At 44.9% G+C, this 23308-nt stretch overlaps 1 protein-coding gene across 2 annotated transcripts in view; it reads right to left on the minus strand.

Moving 5' to 3' along the window:
- cacna1ia (calcium voltage-gated channel subunit alpha1 Ia) overlaps window positions 1–23308 on the minus strand; it is a 157216-nt gene that overhangs the window by 26281 nt on the left and 107627 nt on the right. For both annotated transcript variants that reach the window (XM_071398121.1, XM_071398111.1), the window contains exons 22-29: window positions 22887–22976; window positions 22435–22627; window positions 21700–21851; window positions 20320–20429; window positions 13786–13919; window positions 12805–12875; window positions 1856–1934; window positions 1104–1225 (exon numbers count right to left, since the gene is read on the minus strand). In XM_071398121.1, the coding sequence (XP_071254222.1) occupies window positions 1104–1225; window positions 1856–1934; window positions 12805–12875; window positions 13786–13919; window positions 20320–20429; window positions 21700–21851; window positions 22435–22627; window positions 22887–22976 (951 nt within the window). The remainder of the gene's footprint in view (window positions 1–1103; window positions 1226–1855; window positions 1935–12804; window positions 12876–13785; window positions 13920–20319; window positions 20430–21699; window positions 21852–22434; window positions 22628–22886; window positions 22977–23308) is intronic.

The following is a 23308-nucleotide window of genomic DNA, read 5'->3' on the forward strand; positions in this document are numbered from 1 at the left end:
GGGAAGGTGGGAGAGAGGAGAAATAGGAGCTGTCTGTTAGGTCAAGCCATGAAGTGCTAAGACATTATTACATTTACGTAATTTAGCAGAAGCTCTTATCCAGAGCGACTTAGAGTAGTGAGTGCATAGATTTTAATACTTTTTCGTACTGGTCGCCCGTGGGAATCGAACCCACAACCATCTGAGCTACACGGGACTATACGGGACTATACAGAAACAACACGTTTTATTGAACAACTTCATGAACAAGAGTTAAGCTTTCCAACTTGAAACAAAGATATCAATGTAAGACTCTTGTGAGCAAATTGACCTGTCACACATTAACTGTAAGACATCCAGACATGAGCTGATTCTAGTCTCTTCTCTCTCATTTGTTTTGACCTTTTCACTGTGTAGTCTCAAGTGTTTCCTTCTTCCCCTCTCACCTCTTTTTCCTCCCTCCCCTCTCTCTAGTCAGTACAGTGGTGATTCACTCTCTTTCTCTCTTCCCCCTCCCTCGTTCCAGGCAGTTTGCATCCAACACATCTCCAGGTAAAAGGCAGTGAAAGCTCACAAGGTCTCATCAGTAGTAATCTAAGAGAGGTGATTACAGCGCTTCAGCTGAGAGGTAGCGGCTGTGATCCCCACCCGTACCTCTACAAACCACTGAGGTGTTTTTATGGTGCGCCCCTGTCACACTCCATAATGCGTTGAGCGTGGGAGTGGGGGGGTGGGGGGCGACGACTGTGAAATGGGAGTGGGACACATTCCCCTATTTAAAAAGGCCATCTTTACAGAGAATATACAGAGCTGTGACAGGTCAGGTTATGGTAGCGCTCAAGGGGAGGAGGATTGTAAAGGTCTTGTTAAGCAGGACATAGGCTTGGGGTCTGCCCTCAGGGCCACAGGGCTGGTAATTACTCTGAAACTTCTCTGCAGCTAAGAAGCCAGGCACCAAATACCAACCACAGACATCAACATGACAACTGAATAATACAACCCCAAATAGCAACACATTGAAACATGGTAATCCAAGTCATTTTAGATTAAAGTATCAGATGATCAACTATCTAATTTATTGCACTAAACACTCCATAGAACACCATGTAGAAGTCCATCCATACCTTCATGATCCCATTCCAGTTGTCCCCAGTGGAGACCTGGAACAGAGTGAGGAAGGCCATGCCAAAGTTCTCAAAGGTAGCATGGCGGCTCATCCCCTCACATGGGTAGTCCTCGTTACACACTGGGAGAGGAGAGTAAGGAGGGAGGGAGGAATAGGGGAGGGAGACATGGGGGAGGGAGGGATGGGGAGGTAAGAGAGAGTGAGAGATACGGGGAGAGAGAAACAAATAGAGAAAGATAGATACAGAGAGGGGGGAACAGGGGGAAGGACGAAGGGATAGAGGGAGAGATAAAGATACATGAAGAGAAAATAACAGTTTATATAGAGAACATTTATCTGTTCAGTCGTCTTAGAAACCAACAACCAACAGCAGCAGACGTGGTTGTTTGCTCCTGGTCTTAAAGCTGTCTTGGCTGATTGTTTACACATCTCTCTCCTTACTACAGTTGCATTTGGCTCTAATCCTTTGCTCAAGACTGATGGGATGAGAGATGACCTCCAGCAGACATGACTAGAGTCCATAGAGAGAGTGTGACAGTTTGAAGACAGGCCTAGCTGATGTGTTATTGGTTCTCCTGTCTAGTCTCCATGATACTTCTTGGCTCTGGCTGCTTCCAGATACTTTACGACAAGTCCGTTTCTATTTCTGTCTTGGCTCTGTAATCTAACAGGATTGGATATGTATAACTCTGAACGTGGTGCGCCATTGGGTATGCAGGGTTTTGTTCCAGCCCATCACTACCAACTCACCCAGTTCTCCAAACAGCTCAACCCCCAGTGCTGCATAGATGAAGAACAGGAGCATGAAGAGCAGGCCCAGGTTCCCCACCTGAAACACACATAGGAACAGTGTTAGGAACTGTTTCTGCTCTACATTCTCTTTGTATTGAACCGTTATTTTGACAGGGAGTCATGCTGAGTCCAAGGTCTCTTTTACAGAGAGATTTTGGGCTGCCAAGTGGCGCAGTGGTCTAAGGCACTACATCTCAGTGCTAGAGGCGTCACTACAGACACTCTGGTTCAAATCCATAACCGGCCGTGATTGGGAGTCGCATAGGGCAGTGCACAATTGGCCCAGCGTCATCTGGGTTTGGCCGGTGTAGGCCGTCACTGACTTGCCTAGTTAAATAAAGGTATTTCTATTTATTTTTTAATACGGATGAACACTGTAGTGACAAAAATATACACATCAAATACAGTACAAAAAGCAAAACAAAGATAAATAACACAATCATAGAAAACAAACACATTTTTCTGTAAAAGGATCCTCAATCAGCCATCTGAATTGACCTAGAGGCACCAAATCATACATCTTTTAGACAAACATTCTGAACATTGCATCCCACTGAAAGAACAGCAGGTGTTTTGGCCTTGCCTTTTACCAAGCAACAAAACCTATTGGTCCCAGCATCCATGTTGTGGCACAGCCTCTACCGTATCAGAATCCTCAGTAGATTTATAATTTGCTAGTTGTTCTGCCTTTCGCTTGCGCAGGCCTGCTACCAAAAAAGAGAAGTGAAAGCTAGACATGTGGTGCACAACCAAAGCCTAAGTCCTACATCGTATCAGAATCCTCAAGAGGAATCTGAGGAGGGAATTGGGAAAGTTGTCAGTTTGCGTAACCTTACTCTGTTATTGTGACTGTGTAGTTGGAAGCCACCCAGGACACACAGATCCCTCTCTGTCTGCTGAATGGGACTGCATAAAGAGGTTATGTAGTAAATATGCTCAGAAAACACAATCCCATTAGTGAGATGTAACCTTACAGAGCAAATGTCACAGCAGCCAGCACACAGCTCTGTTCTGGCCTGCTCTAGTCTGCTCTTGCCTGATCTAGCAATAAGAGACACACTGCACATCACTTCCGGTTGAACGCGGAACGAGGGAGAGTTCAGTTTTGTTGTTTTGAAAAGTTTGTTGTTTTGAAAGTGTATTGGAAAGTTCTTAGTAGAAAGCTAACTTTCAGAACAGTTTCTGGGACTGCTAGTCTCTGTCCAGTGATCCTGCCGACCAAGGATGGGTCTGAGGAGCAATTTGGCGTAGCAGCTAGCTTAGCTGGGTTTTCTTGAGGGCTTGAACACAGCCCGCGACGCAGGACCGCAGATTGTTCCGGGTTTATGGCTGTCTAGATCCCTGCTGTTTGTTGTTGTCACCTCCCTGTGACCTGCCCTGTCTGGAACTGTGAGGAGTAACAGCGTAACCTACGTTGCTAGCTACCATGACAAAGACCAAAGCCGGCGGGAGTACCGTTGAGGACAGTGGTGTCTCTCTTTCACAGGTGAAGGATCTTTTAAACTAACAAAAAGAGTATAAGCAGTTCTTACAACAACAAGAAAATAGCTTCAAGTGTTTTGTCCAAATACTGGTGGAGTCAACTAATAACAGAATGGACAACCTGACCAGAGAGGTCCAGGACCTGAATAACAATTTGCAGTTTTCCTAGGGTCAGCTAGATGAGTTGAAACAGGAAAACGGCAAGATGACAGCAATCTGTAAGTCGTTGAGAGAGGACATCAGTTCTTTATGTGAATCCATGATATCAATGACGGATAAATCAGACTTTCTGGAGGGACAATCAAGGCAGAACAACATAGTTGCGGATGGAATTGCAGAATCTCCACATGAGACCTGGACGGAGTCTGAGGACAAAGTGAGGGAAATGATCTCTGAGAAATTGAAGATGGAACACAGGAAGATTAAGGTGGAGCGCACCCACAGGACTGGAAAACCCACCACCATCCCAGGTGACAGGCCCGATAGTGGTCAAGTTCCTGAAGTTCAAGGACAAGGTAGCTGTTCTGGAAAGAGCCAAGAACTTGAAAGGAACATATATCTTCCTCAACGAGGACTATCCTGAAGCTGTGCGCCAGAAGAGGAAAGAACTTATCCCAGGCATGAAAGCTGCCAGAGCGCGTGGGGACATCGCTTACATCTGCTATGACAGGCTCATTGTTGACCTTCCCAGAAGCCTGGAAGGGATGAGAGAGCCAAGCCTATGGGTTCGTAGCTTCAACCGCGCAGCACGCACACACACACACACACACACACACACACACACACACACACACACACACACACACACACACACACACACACACACACACACACACACACACACACACACACACACACACACACACACACACACACACACACACACACACACACACACACACACACACCAATTGATTAATGGACTGCTGAATGTATATATTTTTCTCTTGCTTTGTTTGCTCTTTTCAGTATTATGTATATCTCTGATAACTTCTTTGGGATAGGGGGCAGCATTTTCACATTTGGATGAAAAGCGTGCCCAGAGTAAACTGCCTGCTACTCAGGCCCAGTTGCTAATATATGCATATTATTAGTAGATTTGGATAGAAAACACTCTGAAGTTTCTAAAACTGTTTGAATGATGTCTATGAGTATAACAGAACTCATATGGCAGGCAAAAACCTGAGAAAAATCCAACCAGGAAGTGGGAAATCTGAGGTTTGTAGTTTTTCAACTCATCGCCTATCGAATATACAGTGTCTATGGGGTCATATTGCACTTCCTAAGGCTTCCACTAGATGTCAACAGTCTTTAGAACCTTGTTTGATGCTTCTACTGTAAAGGAGGGGGGAATGGGAGCTGAATGAGTCAGAGGTCTGCCATTGCAATTCTAAAGACAAAGGAATTCTCCGGTTGGAACATTATTGAAGATTTATGTTAAAAACATTCTAAAGATTGATTCTATACATCGTTTGACATGTTTCTATGGACTGTAACGGAACTTTTTGACTTTTTTGTCTGGACCTAGTGATCGCGCGTCATGAATTTGGATTTGTGAACTCAAGGCGCAAACAACAAGGAGGTATTTGGACATAAATGCTTATGGGGGAGGTGTTGCTGTATATATTCAGAGCCATATCCCTGTAATGCTTAGAGACAACCTTATGCCAAGTGTTATTGAAGTGTTGTGGTTGCAGGTTCACTTGGCACATCTAAAGCCTTTTCTTTTGGGGTGTTGCTATAGGCCACCACGTGCTAACAGTAAGTATCTAAATAATATGTGTGAAATGCATGATAGTGTATGTGATGTAAACAGAGAGGTCTACTTTCTTGGGGACCTGAATACTGACTGGTTTTCATCAAGCTGTCCACTGAAGAGGAAGCTTCTCACTGTAACCAGTGCCTGTAATCTGGTTCAGGTTATTAATCAACCTAACATGGTGTTTACAAACACTACAGGAACAAGAACATCCACATGTATCAATCACATTTTTACTAATACTGTAGAACTTTGTACTAAAGCTGTATCCGTACCCATTGGATGCAGTGATCACAATATAGTGGCTATATCCAGGAAAGCCAACGTTCCAAAAACTGGGCCTAAAATAGTGTATAAGAGATCACACAAAATATTTTGCTGTGACTCTTACAGTGAGGGAAAAAAGTATTTGATCCCCTGCTGATTTTGTACGTTTGCCCACTGACAAAGAAATGATCAGTCTATAATTTTAATGGTAGGTTTATTTGAACAGTGAGAGACAGAATATCAACAAAAAAATCCAGAAAAACGCATGTCAAAAATGTTATGAATTGATTTGCATTTTAATGAGGGAAATAAGTATTTGACCCCTCTGCAAAACATGACTTAGTACTTGGTGGCAAAACCCTTGTTGGCAATCACAGAGGTCAGACGTTTCTTGTAGTTGGCCACCAGGTTTGCACACATCTCAGGAGGGATTTTGTCCCACTCCTCTTTGCAGATCTTCTTCAAGTCATTAAGGTTTCGAGGCTGACGTTTGGCAACTCGAACCTTCAGCTCCCTCCACAGATTTTCTATGGGATTAAGGTCTGGAGACTGGCTAGGCCACTCCAGGACCTTAATGTGCTTCTTCTTGAGCCACTCCTTTGTTGCCTTGGCCGTGTGTTTTGGGTCATTGTCATGCTGGAATACCCATCCACGACCCATTTTCAATACCCTGGCTGAGGGAAGGAGGTTCTCACCCAAGATTTGACGGTACATGGCCCCGTCCATCGTCCCTTTGATGCGGTGAAGTTGTCCTGTCCCTTTAGCAGAAAAACACCCCCAAAGCATAATGTTTCCACCTCCATGTTTGACGGTGGGGATGGTTTCTTGGGGTCATAGGCAGCATTCCTCCTCCTCCAAACACGGCAAGTTGGGTTGATGCCAAAGAACTCCATTTTGGTCTCATCTGACCACAACACGTTCACCCAGTTGTCCTCTGAATCATTCAGATGTTCATTGGCAAACTTCAGACGGGCATGTATATGTGCTTTCTTGAGCAGGGGGACCTTGCGGGCGCTGCAGGATTTCAGTCCTTCACGGCATAGTGTGTTACCAATTGTTTTCTTGACGACTATGGTCCCAGCTGCCTTGAGATCATTGACAAGATCCTCCTGTGTAGTTCTGGGCTGATTCCTCACCGTTCTCATGATCATTGCAACTCCACGAGGTGAGATCTTGCATGGAGCCCCAGGCTGAGGGAGATTGACAGTTCTTTTGTGTTTCTTCCATTTGCGAATAATCACAGAAACTGTTGTCACCTTCTCACCAAGCTGCTTGGCGATGGTCTTGTAGCCCATTCCAGCCTTGTGTAGGTCTACAATCTTGTCCCTGACATCCTTGGAGAGCTCTTTGGTCTTGGCCATGGTGGAGAGTTTGGAATCTGATTGATTGATTGCTTCTGTGGACAGGTATCTTTTATACAGGTAAGAAACTGAGATTAGGAGCACTCCCTTTAAGTGTGCTCCTAATCTCCGTTCGTTACCTGTATGAAAGACACCTGGGAGCCAGAAATCTTTTTGATTGAGAAGGGGTCAAATACTTATTTCCCTCATTAAAATGCAAATCAATTTATAACATTTTTGACATGCATTTTTCTGGATATTTTTGTTGTTATTCTGTCTCTCACTGTTCAAATAAACCTACCATTAAAATTATAGACTGATAATTTCTTTGTCAGTGGGCAAACGTACAAAATCAGCAGGGGATCAAATACTTTTTTCCCTCACTGTATGTGGATGATGTTAAAAATATTTGTTGGTCTGATGTGATTAATGAGGAGCATCCAGACGCTGCACTTGATGGATTTATGAAATTGTTTCTTCCAATTATTGATAAACATGCACCTGTTAAGAAAGTGACTGTTAGAACTGTTAAGGCTCGATTGATTGATGAGGAAACTGTATGGTTGAAAGAGATGGGGCAAAAAGAGTGGCTAATAAGTCTGGCTGCACATCTGACTGGCTGACTTATTACAAATTTACTTTAATTGAAATTATGGGCAGAAAGACAAATTCGAATCAGATGGCTTATTCATCACAAAACCATTTGATGTTGCCAATTATTTGAATGATTACGTCATTGGCAAAGTGGGCAAACTTAGGCAGGAAATGCCAACAACAAACAGTGAGCCATTGTATTCATGCATTAAAACAAACAAATAATGAAAGAAGATCGTTTCAAGTTTGAATTTTGGAAAGTTAGTTTGGGAGAGTTGGAAAAATTATTGTTATCGATCAATAATGACAAACCTCCTGGCATTGACAACTTAGATAGAAAGCTACTGAGGATGGTAGCTGACTCTATAGCCACTCCTATCTGTCATATCTTTAATCTGAGCCCTAGAGGAAATTCTTAGTCCTCAGGCCTGGAGGGAAGAACAAAGTAATTCCGCTACCCAAGAGTGGTATAAAGCGGCCTTTACTGGTTCTAACAGTAGACCTATATGCTTGCTGCCAGCTCTTAGCAAACTGTTGGAAAAAATAGTGTTTGACCAAATACAATACTATTTCTCTGTAAACAAATTATCAACAGACTTTCAACATGCTTATAGAGAAGGGCACTCAACATGTATTGCACTGACACAAATGACTGATGATTGGTTGAAAGAAATTGATAATAAGAAGATTGTGGGAGCTGTACTGTTAGATTTCAGTGCAGCCTTTGATATTATTGACCATATCCTTTTTTTGAAAAAACATATGTGTTTTGGCTTTTCAACCTCGTGGATTCAGAACTATTTATCTAATAGAACACAAAGGGTTTTCTTTAATGGAAGCTTCTCTAATGTAAAAACATATAAAGTGTGGTGTACCGCAGGGCAGCTCTCTAGGCCCTCTACTCTTTTCTATTTTTACCAATGACCTGCCACTGGCATTAAACAAAGCATGTGTGTCCATGTATGCTGATGATTCAACCATATATGCATCAGCAACCACAGCTAATGAAGTCACTGAAACCCTTAACAAAGAGTTACAGTCTGTTTTGGAATGGGTGGCCAGTAATAAACTGGTCCTGAACATCTCTAAAACTAAGAGCATTATATTTGGTACAAATCATTCCCTAAATTCTAGACCTCAGCTGAATCTGGAAATGAATGGTGTGTCTGTTGAACAAGTTGAGGAGACTAAATTACTTGGCGATACCTTAGATTGTAAACTGTCATGGTCAAAACCTATAGATTCAATGGTTGTAAAGATGGAGAGAGGTCTGTCCGTAATAAAGAGATGCTCTGCTTTTTTGACACCACACTCCAAAAAGCAAGCTCTGTAGGCTCTAGCGTTGTCTCATCTTGATTGTCCAGTCGTGTGCAAGGAAAGACCTAGTTAAGCTGCAGCTGGCCCAGAACAGAGCGGCACGTCTTGCTTTTCATTGTAATCAGAGGGCTGATAAAAAATACTACATATATGCCAGTCTCTCTTGCCTAAGAGCTAAGGAGAGACTGATTGCATAACTTCAAATTTTTATAAGAAACATTAACGTTTTGAAAATCCCAAATTGTTTGCATAGTCAATTTCACACAGCTCTGACACAGACATGTACCCCACCAGACATGCCCCCAGGGGTCTTTTCACAGTCCCAAAACTCAGAACAAATTCAAGAAAGCGTACAGTATTATATAGAGCCATTATTGCATGGAACTCTGTTCCATCTCATATTGCTCAAATAAAAAGCTAACCTGGTTTAAGATAAAGCAACACCTCACGGCACAACACCTCTCCTCTATTTGACCTGGATAGTTTGTGTGTCTGTATTGATATGTAGGCTACGTGTGCCTTTACATTTTTTTTATGTACTTCTGTCCTTGAGTTGTTTTAGTCCATTAATGTTCGGTATTATGTTTACAATTTTACAATTGGCTCTTTCATCCCCCTCCTCTCCCCTGTAACTATTCCCCAGGTCGTTGCTGCAAATGAGAACGTGTTCTCAGTCAACTTACCTGGTAAAATAACGGTAAAATAAATAAATAAATTAAATAAAAATGTCATGTTCCATGTTTTGTGTGGACCCCAGGAAGAGTAGCTGCTGCTTTTGCAACAGCTAATGGGGATCCTAATGAAATACCAAAAATACCAAAAAGCCTGATCTAGCCTGCTCTATCCAGATCCAGCCTGCTCTATCCAGATCTAGCCTGCTCTATCCAGATCTAGCCTGATCTAGCCTCTACCAGGCTAACAAATCGCAAGACAAACAGTCACAGACGTGAAGCTGTTTTTCATAGAAGAACACGACCCACGTTTATTAAGATAGGAGTGTTTAGTGAGGGTTAGAGACCAAGGTCGTGTTCAGCAGGTACTGAACGTCCGGGAAAGTTTTTGAAACCAACAAAGGAAAGTGTGTGTTCTTAGTGGACAAGTTCAGGTGGTAATACCTCCATTTCAAAAGGTTTTCTTCCATTTGGGTCTACTGAACATGCCCCAGGTCAGCAATGTCAAAGTTAAGTAGAAATTATGTAGTGACGTAACAGTTCTATAAAAATCTCTAAAGCACTTTAGATCCAGACTTTGTTTGTCATACTGTCAGTCTCAGTCTCTCGTCAGACTGTCTCAGTATGATACCGAGTTCCCTTTGGGCCAGAACTAATGCAAGCTCTCCCCAGCTACCTGTGTCACAGTTGATTAGTGATGTATCTACCAGGGAGACTGTAGATCTTACACTACTGGGGATGATTTAAGCACCTCTGAAAATAGCACTATTCCATGGAGATCAGTTTAATGATCTGTGATTCTTAATGACATGTTTCTATGAGGGGTGATCCAAGCAAGCAAGAGACAAACAAAGGGTGAATTTATACCGGGTGAAACCTGGATCAGTGATAAGTGAGTCTTGAATTTACTTTGATCTGTGCACGTAGCTAAGAGCATGCTATGCTAGCCAGGATCCATTCACTTTTACTGTGTTTTGGTCCCCAATGCTAATGTTAGCTAGCGAATAGTGGCTGTGGCCATAGATGCAAACCCAGAGAGGGGATAGCTAATCTCTCCCGGCCAAGGGACTAATTTTAAGGAAGTCTGTATTTTCTGAAAAAAAAATAACAGGGATAAAAAAAAAATGAGTAGCTAAGAGAATGGTACAAGATGTCACTGTGAGCACTCGTAATGAGCTTTCTGAAAGCAGAGATGGTGATATTCACGCAGCGTTGCCTCCTGCCATAGGCTATATCTGAAGTTTATCACCCAGCCCCTGGAGGAGATAAAACAACTGGCTTTAGTGGTGATGTGATGTGACTGAACGACACCACTATCACCTAGTGAACAGCAGATGGAAGCCATTTTAGCTCAGTTGGGGAGAAATGGGATAATGTTAGATAATGGCTGATTCTAGTTGGGTAATGTAACACTTTATTTTAGGCAGATCCTGTTAATAAGAGATTGCGTCGGTCGTAATGTGTTTGAGTGTTAGCTTCAGCTAGCTAGCTAACATCTGTCAGGGGCTTCTCCACGTAACACCATTACTCTCAGTCTTGACAGTGTGTAACACCACCCTGGCAGGTGATTTTTCACCTCCTTCTCAAGATGTAACTATAGCAGACTGATTGTCTCCTCTCATCCCACACACACACACACACACACACACACACACACACACACACACACACACACACACACACACACACACACACACACACACACACACACACACACACACACACACACACACACACACACACACACACACACACACACACACACACCTCTTTAATCACCTTGGTGTTAATTACCTGCCTGATGCCCTTGGGGAGACAACCCAGGGCCCTGTGTTAATGAGAGAGGGATCGATAGCAGCGGAGGAGAGGAGTTCCGTTCTGCCTTACCTCCGTCTTCCCTTCACTCCTTCCTCCTCATTGCCTGTTGTCCCTGCCTGCTCTCTTTCACTCACTCTCTACCTCTCTCTCTTTCTCTCTCTCTCTCTAATAACCACACTTCATTTCTTAATGTAGTAGAGGTATTAATATCAGTGTACCCCAACCAGATCTAATAACCACACCTCATTTCTTAATGTAATAGAGGTATTAATATCAGTGTTCCCCAACCAGATCTAATAACCACACCTCATTTCTTAATGTAGTAGAGGTATTAATATCAGTGTACCCCAACCAGATCTAATAACCACACCTCATTTCTTAATGTAGTAGAGGTATTAATATCAGTGTACCCCAACCAGATCTAATAACCCACACCTCATTTCTTAATGTAGTAGAGGTATTAATATCAGTGTACCCCAACCAGATCTAATAACCACACCTCATTTCTTAATGTAGTAGAGGTATTAATATCAGTGTACCCCAACCAGATCTAATAACCACACCTCATTTCTTAATGTAGTAGAGGTATTAATATCAGTGTACCCCAACCAGATCTAATAACCACACCTCATTTCTTAATGTAGTAGAGGTATTAATATCAGTGTACCCCAACCAGATCTAATAACCACACCTCATTTCTTAATGTAGTAGAGGTATTAATATCAGTGTACCCCAACCAGATCTAATAACCACACCTCATTTCTTAATGTAGTAGAGGTATTAATATCAGTGTACCCCAACCAGATCTAATAACCACACCTCATTTCTTAATGTAGTAGAGGTATTAATATCAGTGTACCCCAACCAGATCTAATAACCACACCTCATTTCTTAATGTAGTAGAGGTATTAATATCAGTGTACCCCAGCCAGAAACAACCCCTAGCCACTTGTAGAGATCAGAAAGGATATGAGAGGTGTATGCAATATGGTCAAACTCCGTCCAAGCATATTAGAGTGAAAGGTCGATCTACTTCCATAATACATGATGTTAAATCCTTTCACATCTACATGAGGTGCCCAGGCAGTAGTGGTTATGGGCCTAGGGGCTGTTTCTAGACCAGGGCGGCTTTCATAAAGTGTCTCAGAATATGAGTACTGATCTAGGATCAGTTTATCCTTTTAGATCCTAATGAATAAAACAGGGGGACCTGATCCAAGATCAGCACTCTTTATGAATAGTCTTTCCTAGAGCACTCTCCATGGTCCTGAAAGCCCACACTGTCCACATTATGTACAGAGATATAGCTTCTGTTTGAAGATCATCATATCATTTGATTGTTTGATTGTTTGCAGCTGCCATCATCTACATAATAACCCTTGGTAGAACAGCTTGTTGAAAAACAGATAAAAATGCTTGTTAATTTTCTGTTCAGTTTCTCCCACTAAACATGTAAACAGTGTCTCTAATCCTAGCCATAATCATTCAATCAGCCCTTCTGTTTGTCTGCAGTCATCACAGCATAGGAGCTATGTGTGTGTGTGTGTGTGTGTGTGTGTGTGTGTGTGTGTGTGTGTGTGTGTGTGTGTGTGTGTGTGTGTGTGTGTGTGTGTGTGTGTGTGTGTGTGTGTGTGTGTGTGTGTGTGTGTGTGTTTGTACCTGTGGTAGGGCTTGGACCACCGTATCCAGCAGAGCTCTCATTCCTTTAGCCATCTTCAGCAGCTTCAGAACTGGGATGGAGAGAATAGATGGAGAGAGAGAGAGAGGCAGAAAGACAGAAAGAGAAAAAGGTTATGATGAGGGCTGGGGAGGGCTGGGGAGAGGAGAACTGGAGGGGGAGACTATAAATGCTGGGCATTTAGGGAATTCCCTCCGGTTCAATTCTGGACTAAACGGGAAACATCCAGCCTCCGAAAGGTCACAGCTAAATTTATACCCAGCACACACGCACTCACAGACACTGTCATACACACACACTCTCACCCTCTCTCATGGCCCTCTCACTGCCCCAACCATTAGTCATGAGCTGTAGCTTTGGTAGGATTAATGACGAAGCATTGATCCTCTGCTGTACACTGGGTCTGAACACTGGGTTTGAACACTGGGTCTGTACACTGGGTCTGTACACTGGGTCTGTACACTGGGTGTGTACACTGGGTCTGTACACTGGGTCTGTACACTGGGTCTGTACACTGGGTGTGTACACTGGGTCTGTACACTGGGTCTGTACACTGGGTCTGTTCACTGGGTGTGTACACTGGGTCTGTACACTGGGTCTGTACACTGGGTCTGTACACTGGGTCTGTACACTGGGTCTGTACACTGGGTCTGTACACTGGGTCTGTACACTGGGTGTGTACACTGGGTCTGTACACTGGGTCTGTACACTCGGTCTGTACACTGGGTCTGTACACTGGGTCTGTACACTGGGTCTGTACACTGGGTGTGTGCATGCTATCCATAGATTCCAGAGGGGGGTGAGTAGGAAAGGTGTTGTACTGTGTGTGTATGTGTCTGTGTGTCTGTGTGTGTGTGTGTGTGTGTGTGTGTGCCAGGGTGCGACTAAACACTCACATGCACCTCTCTCTCCCTCCTTCTCCCTCCCTCCTTCTCCCTCCCTCCCTCCCTCCCCCTCGTTACCTCGTGCGATCCTCAACACCCTCATGATGCGTATGATGGTAGGGTTGATGGGGAGAGAAGCGCTGTAGTCGATCTCCTCCAGAGTGATGCCCATCACTGACAGCAACACGATGGCCAGATCCAACTGGTTCCACCTACACACAGAGTCAGAGAGCAAAGGGTAGTCACACTGGAGGCCATGTTCCATCAGGGTCATTCATGTACTGTACAGGTACAGGCATGTGTGTGTATGTGTGTGCCCAGTAACCCAGTCTGTTTCCACCTGCCTGCATCTCCACTATGACCCAGTTTAACTGAGTTTCACTGAGAAAACTCAGATCCCTAAGAGAGATTGTCCTGCCAGATGTCACTGATGTCATAGAAAAGAGACAAGGTGCTGCCCAATCACACTAACATACAGTGGGGAGAACAAGTATTTGATACACTGCCGATTTTGCAGGTTTTCCTACTTACAAAGCATGTAGAGGTCTGTAATTTTTATCATAGGTACACTTCAACTATGAGAGACGGAATCTAAAACAAAAATCCAGAAAATCACATTGTATGATTTTTAAGTAATTAATTTGCATTTTATTGCATGACATACAGTGGGGAGAACAAGTATTTGATACACTGCCGATTTTGCAGGTTTTCCTACTTACAAAGCATGTAGAGGTCTGTAATTTTTATCATAGGTACACTTCAACTGTGAGAGATGGAATCTAAAACAAAAATCCAGAAAATCACATTGTATGATTTTTAAGTAATTCATTTGCATTTTATTGCATGACATAAGTATTTGATACATCAGAAAAGCAGAACTTAATATTAGGTACAGAAACCTTTGTTTGCAATTACAGAGATCATACGTTTCCTGTAGTTCTTGACCAGGTTTGCACACACTGCAGCAGGGATTTTGGCCCACTCCTCCATACAGACCTTCTCCAGATCCTTCAGGTTTCGGGGCTGTCGCTGGGCAATACGGACTTTCAGCTCCCTCCAAAGATATTCTTTTGGGTTCAGGTCTGGAGACTGGCTAGGCCACTCCAGGACCTTGAGATGCTTCTTACGGAGCCACTCCTTAGTTGCCCTGGCTGTGTTTTTGGGTCGTTGTCATGCTGGAAGACCCAGCCACGACCCATCTTCAATGCTCTTACTGAGGGAAGGAGGTTGTTGGCCAAGATCTCGCGATACATGGCCCCATCCATCCTCCCCTCAATACGGTGCAGTCGTCCTGTCCCCTTTGCAGAAAAGCATCCCCAAATAATTATGTTTCCACCTCCATGCTTCACGGTTGGGATGGTGTTCTTGGGGTTGTACTCATCCTTCTTCTTCCTCCAAACACGGCGAGTGGAGTTTAGACCAAAAAGCTCTATTTTTGTCTCATCAGACCACATGACCTTCTCCCATTCCTCCTCTGGATCATCCAGATGGTCATTGGCAAACTTCAGACGGGCCTGGACATGCGCTGGCTTGAGCAGGGGGACCTTGCGTGCGCTGCAGGATTTTAATCCATGACGGCGTAGTGTGTTACTAATGGTTTTCTTTGAAACGGTGGTCCCAGCTCTCTTCAGGTCATTGACCAGGTCCTGCCGTGTAGTTCTGGGCTGATCCCTCAACTTCCTCATGATCATTGATGCCCCACGAGGTGAGATCTTGCATGGAGCCCCAGACCGAGGGTGATTGACCGTCATCTTGAACTTCTTCCATTTTCTAATAATTGCGCCAACAGTTGTTGCCTTCTCACCAAGCTGCTTGCCTATTGTCCTGTAGCCCATCCCAGCCTTGTGCAGGTCTACAATTTTATCCCTGATGTCCTTACACAGCTCTCTTGTCTTGGCCATTGTGGAGAGGTTGGAGTCTGTTTGATTGAGTGTGTGGACAGGTGTCTTTTATACAGGTAACGAGTTCAAACAGGTGCAGTTAATACAGGTAATGAGTGGAGAACAGGAGGGCTTCTTAAAGAAAAACGAACAGGTCTGTGAGAGCCGGAATTCTTACTGGTTGGTAGGTGATCAAATACTTATGTCATGCAATAAAATGCAAATTAATTACTTAAAAATCATACAATGTGATTTTCTGGATTTTTGTTTTAGATTCCGTCTCTCACAGTTGAAGTGTACCTATGATAAAAATTACAGACCTCTACATGCTTTGTAAGTAGGAAAACCTGCAAAATTGACAGTGTATCAAATACTTGTTCTCCCCACTGTAAGTATTTGATACATCAGAAAAGCAGAACTTAATATTTGGTACAGAAACCTTTGTTTGCAATTACAGAGATCATACGTTTCCTGTAGTTCTTGACTAGGTTTGCACACACTGCAGCAGGGATTTTGGCCCACTCCTCCCTACAGATCTTCTCCAGATCCTTCAGGTTTCGGGGCTGTCGCTGGGCAATACGGAGTTTCAGCTCCCTCCAAAGATTTTCTATTGGGTTCAGGTCTGGAGACTGGCTAGGCCACTCCAGGACCTTGAGATGCTTCTTACGGAGCCACTCCTTAGTTGCCATGGCTGTGTGCTTTGTGTCGTTGTCATGCTGGAAGACCCAGCCACGACCCATCTTCAATGCTCTTACTGAGGGAAGGAGGTTGTTGGCCAAGATCTCGCGATACATGGCCCCATCCATCCTCCCCTCAATACGGTGCAGTCGTCCTGTCCCCTTTGCAGAAAAGCATCCCCAAAGAATGATGTTTCCACCTCCATGCTTCACGGTTGGGATGGTGTTCTTGGGGTTGTACTCATACTTCTTCTTCCTCCAAACACGGCGAGTGGAGTTAGACCAAAAAGCTCTATTTTTGTCTCATCAGACCACATGACCTTCTCCCATTCCTCCTCTGGATCATCCAGATGGTCATTGGCAAACTTCAGACAGGCCTGGACATGCACTGGCTTAAGCAGGGGGACCTTGCGTGCGCTGCAGGATTTTAATCCATGACGGCGTAGTGTGTTACTAATGGTTTTCTTTGAGACTGTGGTCCCAGCTCTCTTCAGGTCATTGACCAGGTCCTGCCGTGTAGTTCTGGGCTGATCCCTCACCTTCCTCATGATCATTGATGCCCCACGAGGTGAAATCTTGCATGGAGCCCCAGACCGAGGGTGATTGACCGTCATCTTGAACTTCTTCCATTTTCCAATAATTGCGCCAACAGTTGTTTCCTTCTCACCAAGCTGCTTGCCTATTGTCCTGTAGCCCATCCCAGCCTTGTGCAGGTCTACAATTTTATCCCTGATGTCCTTACACAGCTCTCTGGTCTTGGCCATTGTGGAGAGGTTGGAATCTGTTTGATTGTGTGTGGACAGGTGTCTTTTATACAGGTAACGAGTTCAAACAGGTGCAGTTAATACAGGTAATGAGTGGAGAACAGGAGGGCTTCTTAAAGAAAAACTAACAGGTCTGTGAGAGCCGGAATTCTTACTGGTTGGTAGGTGATCAAATACTTATGTCATGCAATAAAATGCAAATTAATTATTTAAAAATCATACAATGTGATTTTCTGGATTTTTGTTTTAGATTCCGTCTCTCACAGTTGAAGTGTACCTATGATAAAAATTACAGACCTCTACATGCTTTGTAAGTAGGAAAACCTGCAAAATCGGCAGTGTATCAAATACTTGTTCTCCCCACTGTACATCTCTCTCTCTACCCCCTGTACTCTCTCTTCCTTTTCTCTCTCTCTCTACCCCCTGTACTCTCTCTTCCTGTTCTCTCTCTCTCTACCCCCTGTACTCTCTCTTCCTTTTCTCTCTCTCTCTACCCCCTGTACTCTCTCTTCCTTTTCTCTCTCTCTCTACCCCCTGTACTCTCTCTTCCTTTTCTCTCTCTCTCTACCCCCTGTACTCTCTCTTCATTTTCTCTCTCTCCATCCTCTACCTCTTTCTCTTCTTTCTCATTTATTTGATCTCCTCTTTTCCAACCCCTCCCCCCCTTTTCTCTTCTACCCCCTCCCCCTCCCATCCCCTCTCTCTCTTTCTCTGCCTCCATCATAGAAAATGGGTCAATACCATTAAAGCACCAGGTAAATGTTTGTGTTTTGTTCGCGTCAACATCTTGAACGTGTATGTGTTGTCAACAGCAGCAGCAGTTCAGCACCAACCATTCAGTACTGAGTCAATGAAATGAATAGATATCCAACATCAGCCACAATCTATCTGCTTCATCACTAACCCATTATGTTGAATGGGAAAACAATTAGAGAGAGAGAATGAGTAGGAATGGCTCTAGTGATGCTCCATGTATCTGTGAGTGGGTTGATCGGGGTCCTGTTAACAGTAATGTGGGTGTCATTTAATTAATAACAGTAATAATAGAATGGGAGTGTAACGGTGTTCCTCCTCCCCTTCATACGAAGAGGAGGAGTAGTGATTCGACCAAAATGCAGCGGGTTTTGAATACATAATGATTTATTAAATCAATCGACGAGACACGAAAACAAACACTGGGAAGGATCACAAAATAACAAAAAACGAATGTAGACTGACCTACACCATGAGTACTTACATAAAACACGAAGCACGTAGGAACAGGTACAGACTATAACAAACGAACGAACAAACGCTACAGTCCCGTGTGGTACGCAGACACAGACACGGAAGACAATCACCCACAAACAAACAGTGAGAACAACCTACCTTAATATGACTCTCAATTAGAGGAAAACGCAAAACACCTGCCTCTAATTAAGAGCCATACCAGGCAACCCAAAACCAACATAGAAACAGCAAACATAGACTGCCCACCCAAAACTCACGCCCTGACCATCACACACATACAAAACAACAGAAAACAGGTCAGGAACGTGACAGGGAGAAATCACTGCTCCACCATATTGCTCACAGTGAGGGTGAGATATTGGACTGTATGGAGGCAGAGAGATTCTTCTGTGATTTCTGTTTCCTGATTGAGACCATAGGTCAGGAATGGGTCAGAGATGGGTCAGAGATGGTCAGGAATGGGTCAGGAATGGGTCAGAGATGGGTCAGAGATGGGTCAGAGATGGGTCAGAGATGGTCAGGAATGGGTCAGAGATGGGTCAGAGATGGTCAGGAATGGGTCAGAGATGGTCAGGAATGGGTCGGAGATGGTCAGGGATGGTCTGGGATGGGTCAGGAATGGGTCAGAGATGGGTCAGAGATGGTCAGGGATGGGTCAGAGATGGGTCAAAGATGGTCAGGAATGGGTCAGAGATGGGTCAGAGATGGTCAGGAATGGGTCAGAGATGGGTCAGAGATGGGTCTGGAATGGGTCAGAGATGGGTCAGAGATGGGTCAGAGATGGGTCTGGAATGGGTCAGAGATGGTCAGAGATGGGTCTGGAATGGGTCAGAGATGGGTCTGGAATGGGTCAGAGATGAGGATAGAGAAGTATACAAACTATAGTTATTCTGCATCTGATGAAATAGACAATGATACATCTACACACAATGCAACTGTTCTGTTCTGGAGGCAGTTCTGCAGAGTGGGCACTAGCTGGCAAAGCCTTTAAACCTAACCTTAACCTTAACCATAATCTTTAAACCTAACCATAACCCTAACCTTTAAACCTAACATTAACCCTAACCTTTAACCCTAACATTTAAACCTAACCTTAACTCTAACCTTTAAACCTTAACCGTAACCCTAATCTTTAAACCTAACATTAACCCTAACCTTTAACCCTAACCTTTAAACCTAACCTTAACTCTAACCTTTAAACCTTAACCGTAACCCTAACCTTTAAACCTAACATTAACCCTAACCTTTAACCCTAACCTTTAAACCTAACCTTAACTCTAACCTTTAAACCTAACCTTAACCCTAACCTTTAAACCTAACATTAACATTAACCCTAACCTTTAACCCTAACATTTAAACCTAACCTTAACTCTAACCTTTAAACCTAACATTAACCTTTAAACCTAACCTTAACGCTAACCTTTAAACCTAACCTAATCTTAAACCTTTAAACCTAACCTTAACCCTAACCTGTCAACCTAACCTTAACCCTAACCTGTCAACCTAACTTTAACCCTAACCTGTCAACCTAACTTTAACCCTACCTTTAACTACCTACAGTACAGCAAACACTATGAATCATACAGTGAGATGACACACACAGTGTCCCCAGTGCAGCTTATTTAATTCAGTCACCTTTACTAGTACCATTTAGTATAGAGAGAGCATCCTGGTTATATTACGGCTATGGCATTACTACTCTGAATCACACAGAGTGAGAAAACACACACACAGTGTCCCCAGTGTAGCAGTGTGGAAGGTGTTTATTCAGTAGCTCAGCAGTATCTGTATTTGACTATACAGAGAGTATCCCAGCTATAGTTCAGCTATAGTAAAGCTAAGACACTACCAGGAAGTACCATTGAAGTCAGAATAACTCTTTTCTAATGGAGTTGTGGTTAAGAAGGGCAGCTATGAATCATATACTCTGTATGAATCATACACACTGAGATGACTGACATGCGCAAACACACACACACACACACACACACACACACAGTGTCCCCAGTGCAGCAGTGAATACAGTGTTTATTCAGTAAGTCAGTGTGGCCCTGTAACTACCTGTCTTTAAAGAAGCGTCGGAAGCCAAAGGCGGTGAGCTTCAGGAGGGTCTCCAGTACAAAGGTGGATGTGAAGAAATAGTTACAGTACTTCAACACTAGATCTAGAGACTGAGAGACAGAGAGAAGGAGGTGGGAGGGGGGGGGAGAGAGAGAGGAGGAGGGAGGGAGGGAGGGGGAGAGAGAGAGAAGAAGGTGAGAGGGAGGGGGAGAGAGAGAAAGAGGTGGGGGGAGAGGAGAGGGGGGAGAGACAGAGAGAGAAGGAGGTGGGAGGGAGGGGGGAGAGAGAGGAGGAGGGAGGGAGGGGGAGAGAGAGAGAGAAGGAGGTGAGAGGGAGGGGGAGAGAGAGAGAGAGAAGGAGGTGGGAGGGAGGGGGAGAGAAAGAGGAGGAGGGAGGGAGGGGGAGAGAGAGAGAAGGAGGTGAGAGGGAGGGGGAGAGAAAGAAAGATGTGAGATGGAGGGGGAGAGAGAAAAAGCGGTGGGGGGAAGGAGGAGCGAGAAGGAGGTTTGGAGGGAGGGAGGGAGGGAGGGAGGGGGAGAAAGAGAAGGGGGTGGGAGGGAGGGAGGAGAGAGCGAGAAGGAGGTGAGAGGGAGGGGGAGAGAGAAAAAGCAGTGGGGGGGAGGGGGAGAGAGAAGGAGGTGGGAGGGAGGGAGGGAGGGAGGGGGAGAGAGAGAAGGGGGTGGGAGGGAGGGGGAGAGAGAGAAAGAGGTGGGGGGAGGAGAGAGAGAAGGAGGTGGGAGGGAGGGGTAGAGAGAGAAGGAAATGGTGGGAGGGAGGAGAGAGAGAGAGAGCAGGATGTGGGAGGGAGGGGGAGAGAAAGAGGTGGGAGGGAGGGAGTCGGAGAGAGAAGGAGGTGGGAGGGAGGGAGGGGGAGAAATAGAAAGGGGGTGGGAGGGAGGAGAGAGCGAGAAGGAGGTGAGAGGGAGGGGGAGAGAGAAAAAGCGGTGGAGGGGAGGGGGAGAGAGAAGGAGGTGGGATGGAGGGAGGGGGAGAGAGAGAGAGAAAGAGGTGGGGGGAGGAGAGAGAGAAGGAGGTGGGAGGGAGGGGTAGAGAGAGAAGGAAATGGTGGGAGGGAGGGGAGAGAGAAGGAGATGGTGGGAGGGAGGAGAAAGAGAGAGAGAAGGAGGTGAGAGGGAGGGGGGGAGAGAGGAGGTGGGAGGGAGGGAGGGAGGGGGAAAAAGACAAGGAGGTAGGAGGGAGAGGAGAGAGAGAAGGAGGTGGGAGGGAAGGGGAGAGAGAGAGAGAGAGAGAAGGAGTCACATATGGTACTGTGTACTGTTGTTGTTTGTATGGTAAACTCAAATATGCCAAATATACATGAAAACACACGACGCTCTGTCTTTCTGTACCCCCCCCCCAAACCGCTCCCTCCAGTCTTACTCGTGGCTGGCTGTAGTGTTCCAGTGACATGGTGATGACGTTGATACAGATGATGAAGGTGATGAAGAGGTCCAGGTAGTAGGTGGTACACAGAGTGTGGATCCACAGGCGGATGGGGCTGTAACTGGCATAGTAGGGGATCTTCTGGGCGTCTGGCAAGGGGAGACAAACACAGGTAATAGTACTTTATACATAGCATTCCTGTGATGTCAAGAGTAATACTTATAAACAATTCAAACAATTCACACAATCTCTCTCTCTCTCTCTCTCTCTCTCTCTCTCTCTCTCTCTCTCTCTCTCTCTCTCTCTCTCTCTCTCTCTCTCTCTCTCTCTCTCTCTCTCTCTCTCTCTCTCTCTCTCTCTCTCTCTCTCTCTCTCTCTCTCTCTCTCTCTCTCTCTCTCTCTCTCTCTCTCTCACTCTCCTTCTCGCGCTCACCCTCTCTCACCCTCCCTCCCTCCCTTTCACCCTCTCACCCTCTCTCCCTCCCTCTCATCCTCCCTCCCTCTCTTTCACCCTCTCTCACCCTCCCTCCTTCCCTTTCTCCCTCTCACCCTCTCTCACCCTCCCTCCATCCCTTTCTCCCTTTCACCCTCTCTCCCTCACACTCCCTCTCACCCTCTCTCCCTCACACCCCCTCTCACCCTCTCTCCCTCTCATCCTCCCTTTCTCACTCTCACCCTCCCTCTCTCTCTCCATGCACCTTGTACTATCTCTTCTTCCCGTCTCTCCCTTACCCCTCCTCTTCTTCTCCATGCGTCTCCGTCGTTTATCCTCTCTCCTTTTAGCCTCTTCCACTTCCTGGTTCTGACGGCACTTGTGGAAGTTCTCCACTACCACGCCCACAAACATGTTGAGAACGAAGAAACTGACGATGAGGAGGAAGGAGATGAAGTACAGGAGCATCCATGGACTGTTGTTGATCACTGGCTAAAGGAGAGAGGGAGAGAGAGAGAAGGAGGGAAGGATGGAGTGAGGGAGGGAGGGAGAGATGGGGAGGGAGGGGTGAGGGACGGGGAGAAGGAGGGAGAGAGAGAGGAGTGGTGCATGTGAGTGTTTAGTCGAGGGAGGAGAGGGAGAGAAGGAGTTGAGTATGCTCTGATAGATCAGTCAGCCAACACAACTGAAAAAATAATACATCTATAGAAATATAATGGATAGACTTGATGATCACTATTAGACTAGTTACCTGTTGGTCCACCCCTACAGCATCCAGGCCATGGTACATGATGTTGACCCAGCCGTCCTTTGAAGCCAGCACAAACAGGGACATCAGAGCCTGTGGTACAGAACGCACACACATATACACACAGAACACACACACACACACACACACAGAACACACACACACACACATGCAGAAATGCAGACATACACAGACAGACAGAACACACATGAAAGATATGAAATATAAACATACATATAAAGACAAAAGCACAAATACAAAACATAAGTTCAGTAATTCATACTGGTCCATTCACCATGTCCATAAGTTCAGTATTTCATACTGGTCCATTCACCATGTCCATCAGTTCAGTATTTCATACTGGTCCATTCACCATGTCCATAAGTTCAGTATTTCATACTGGTCCATTCACCATGTCCATCAGT

This window comes from Salvelinus alpinus, chromosome 1 (assembly GCF_045679555.1).
Source record: "Salvelinus alpinus chromosome 1, SLU_Salpinus.1, whole genome shotgun sequence".
Lineage (NCBI taxonomy): Eukaryota > Metazoa > Chordata > Actinopteri > Salmoniformes > Salmonidae > Salvelinus > Salvelinus alpinus.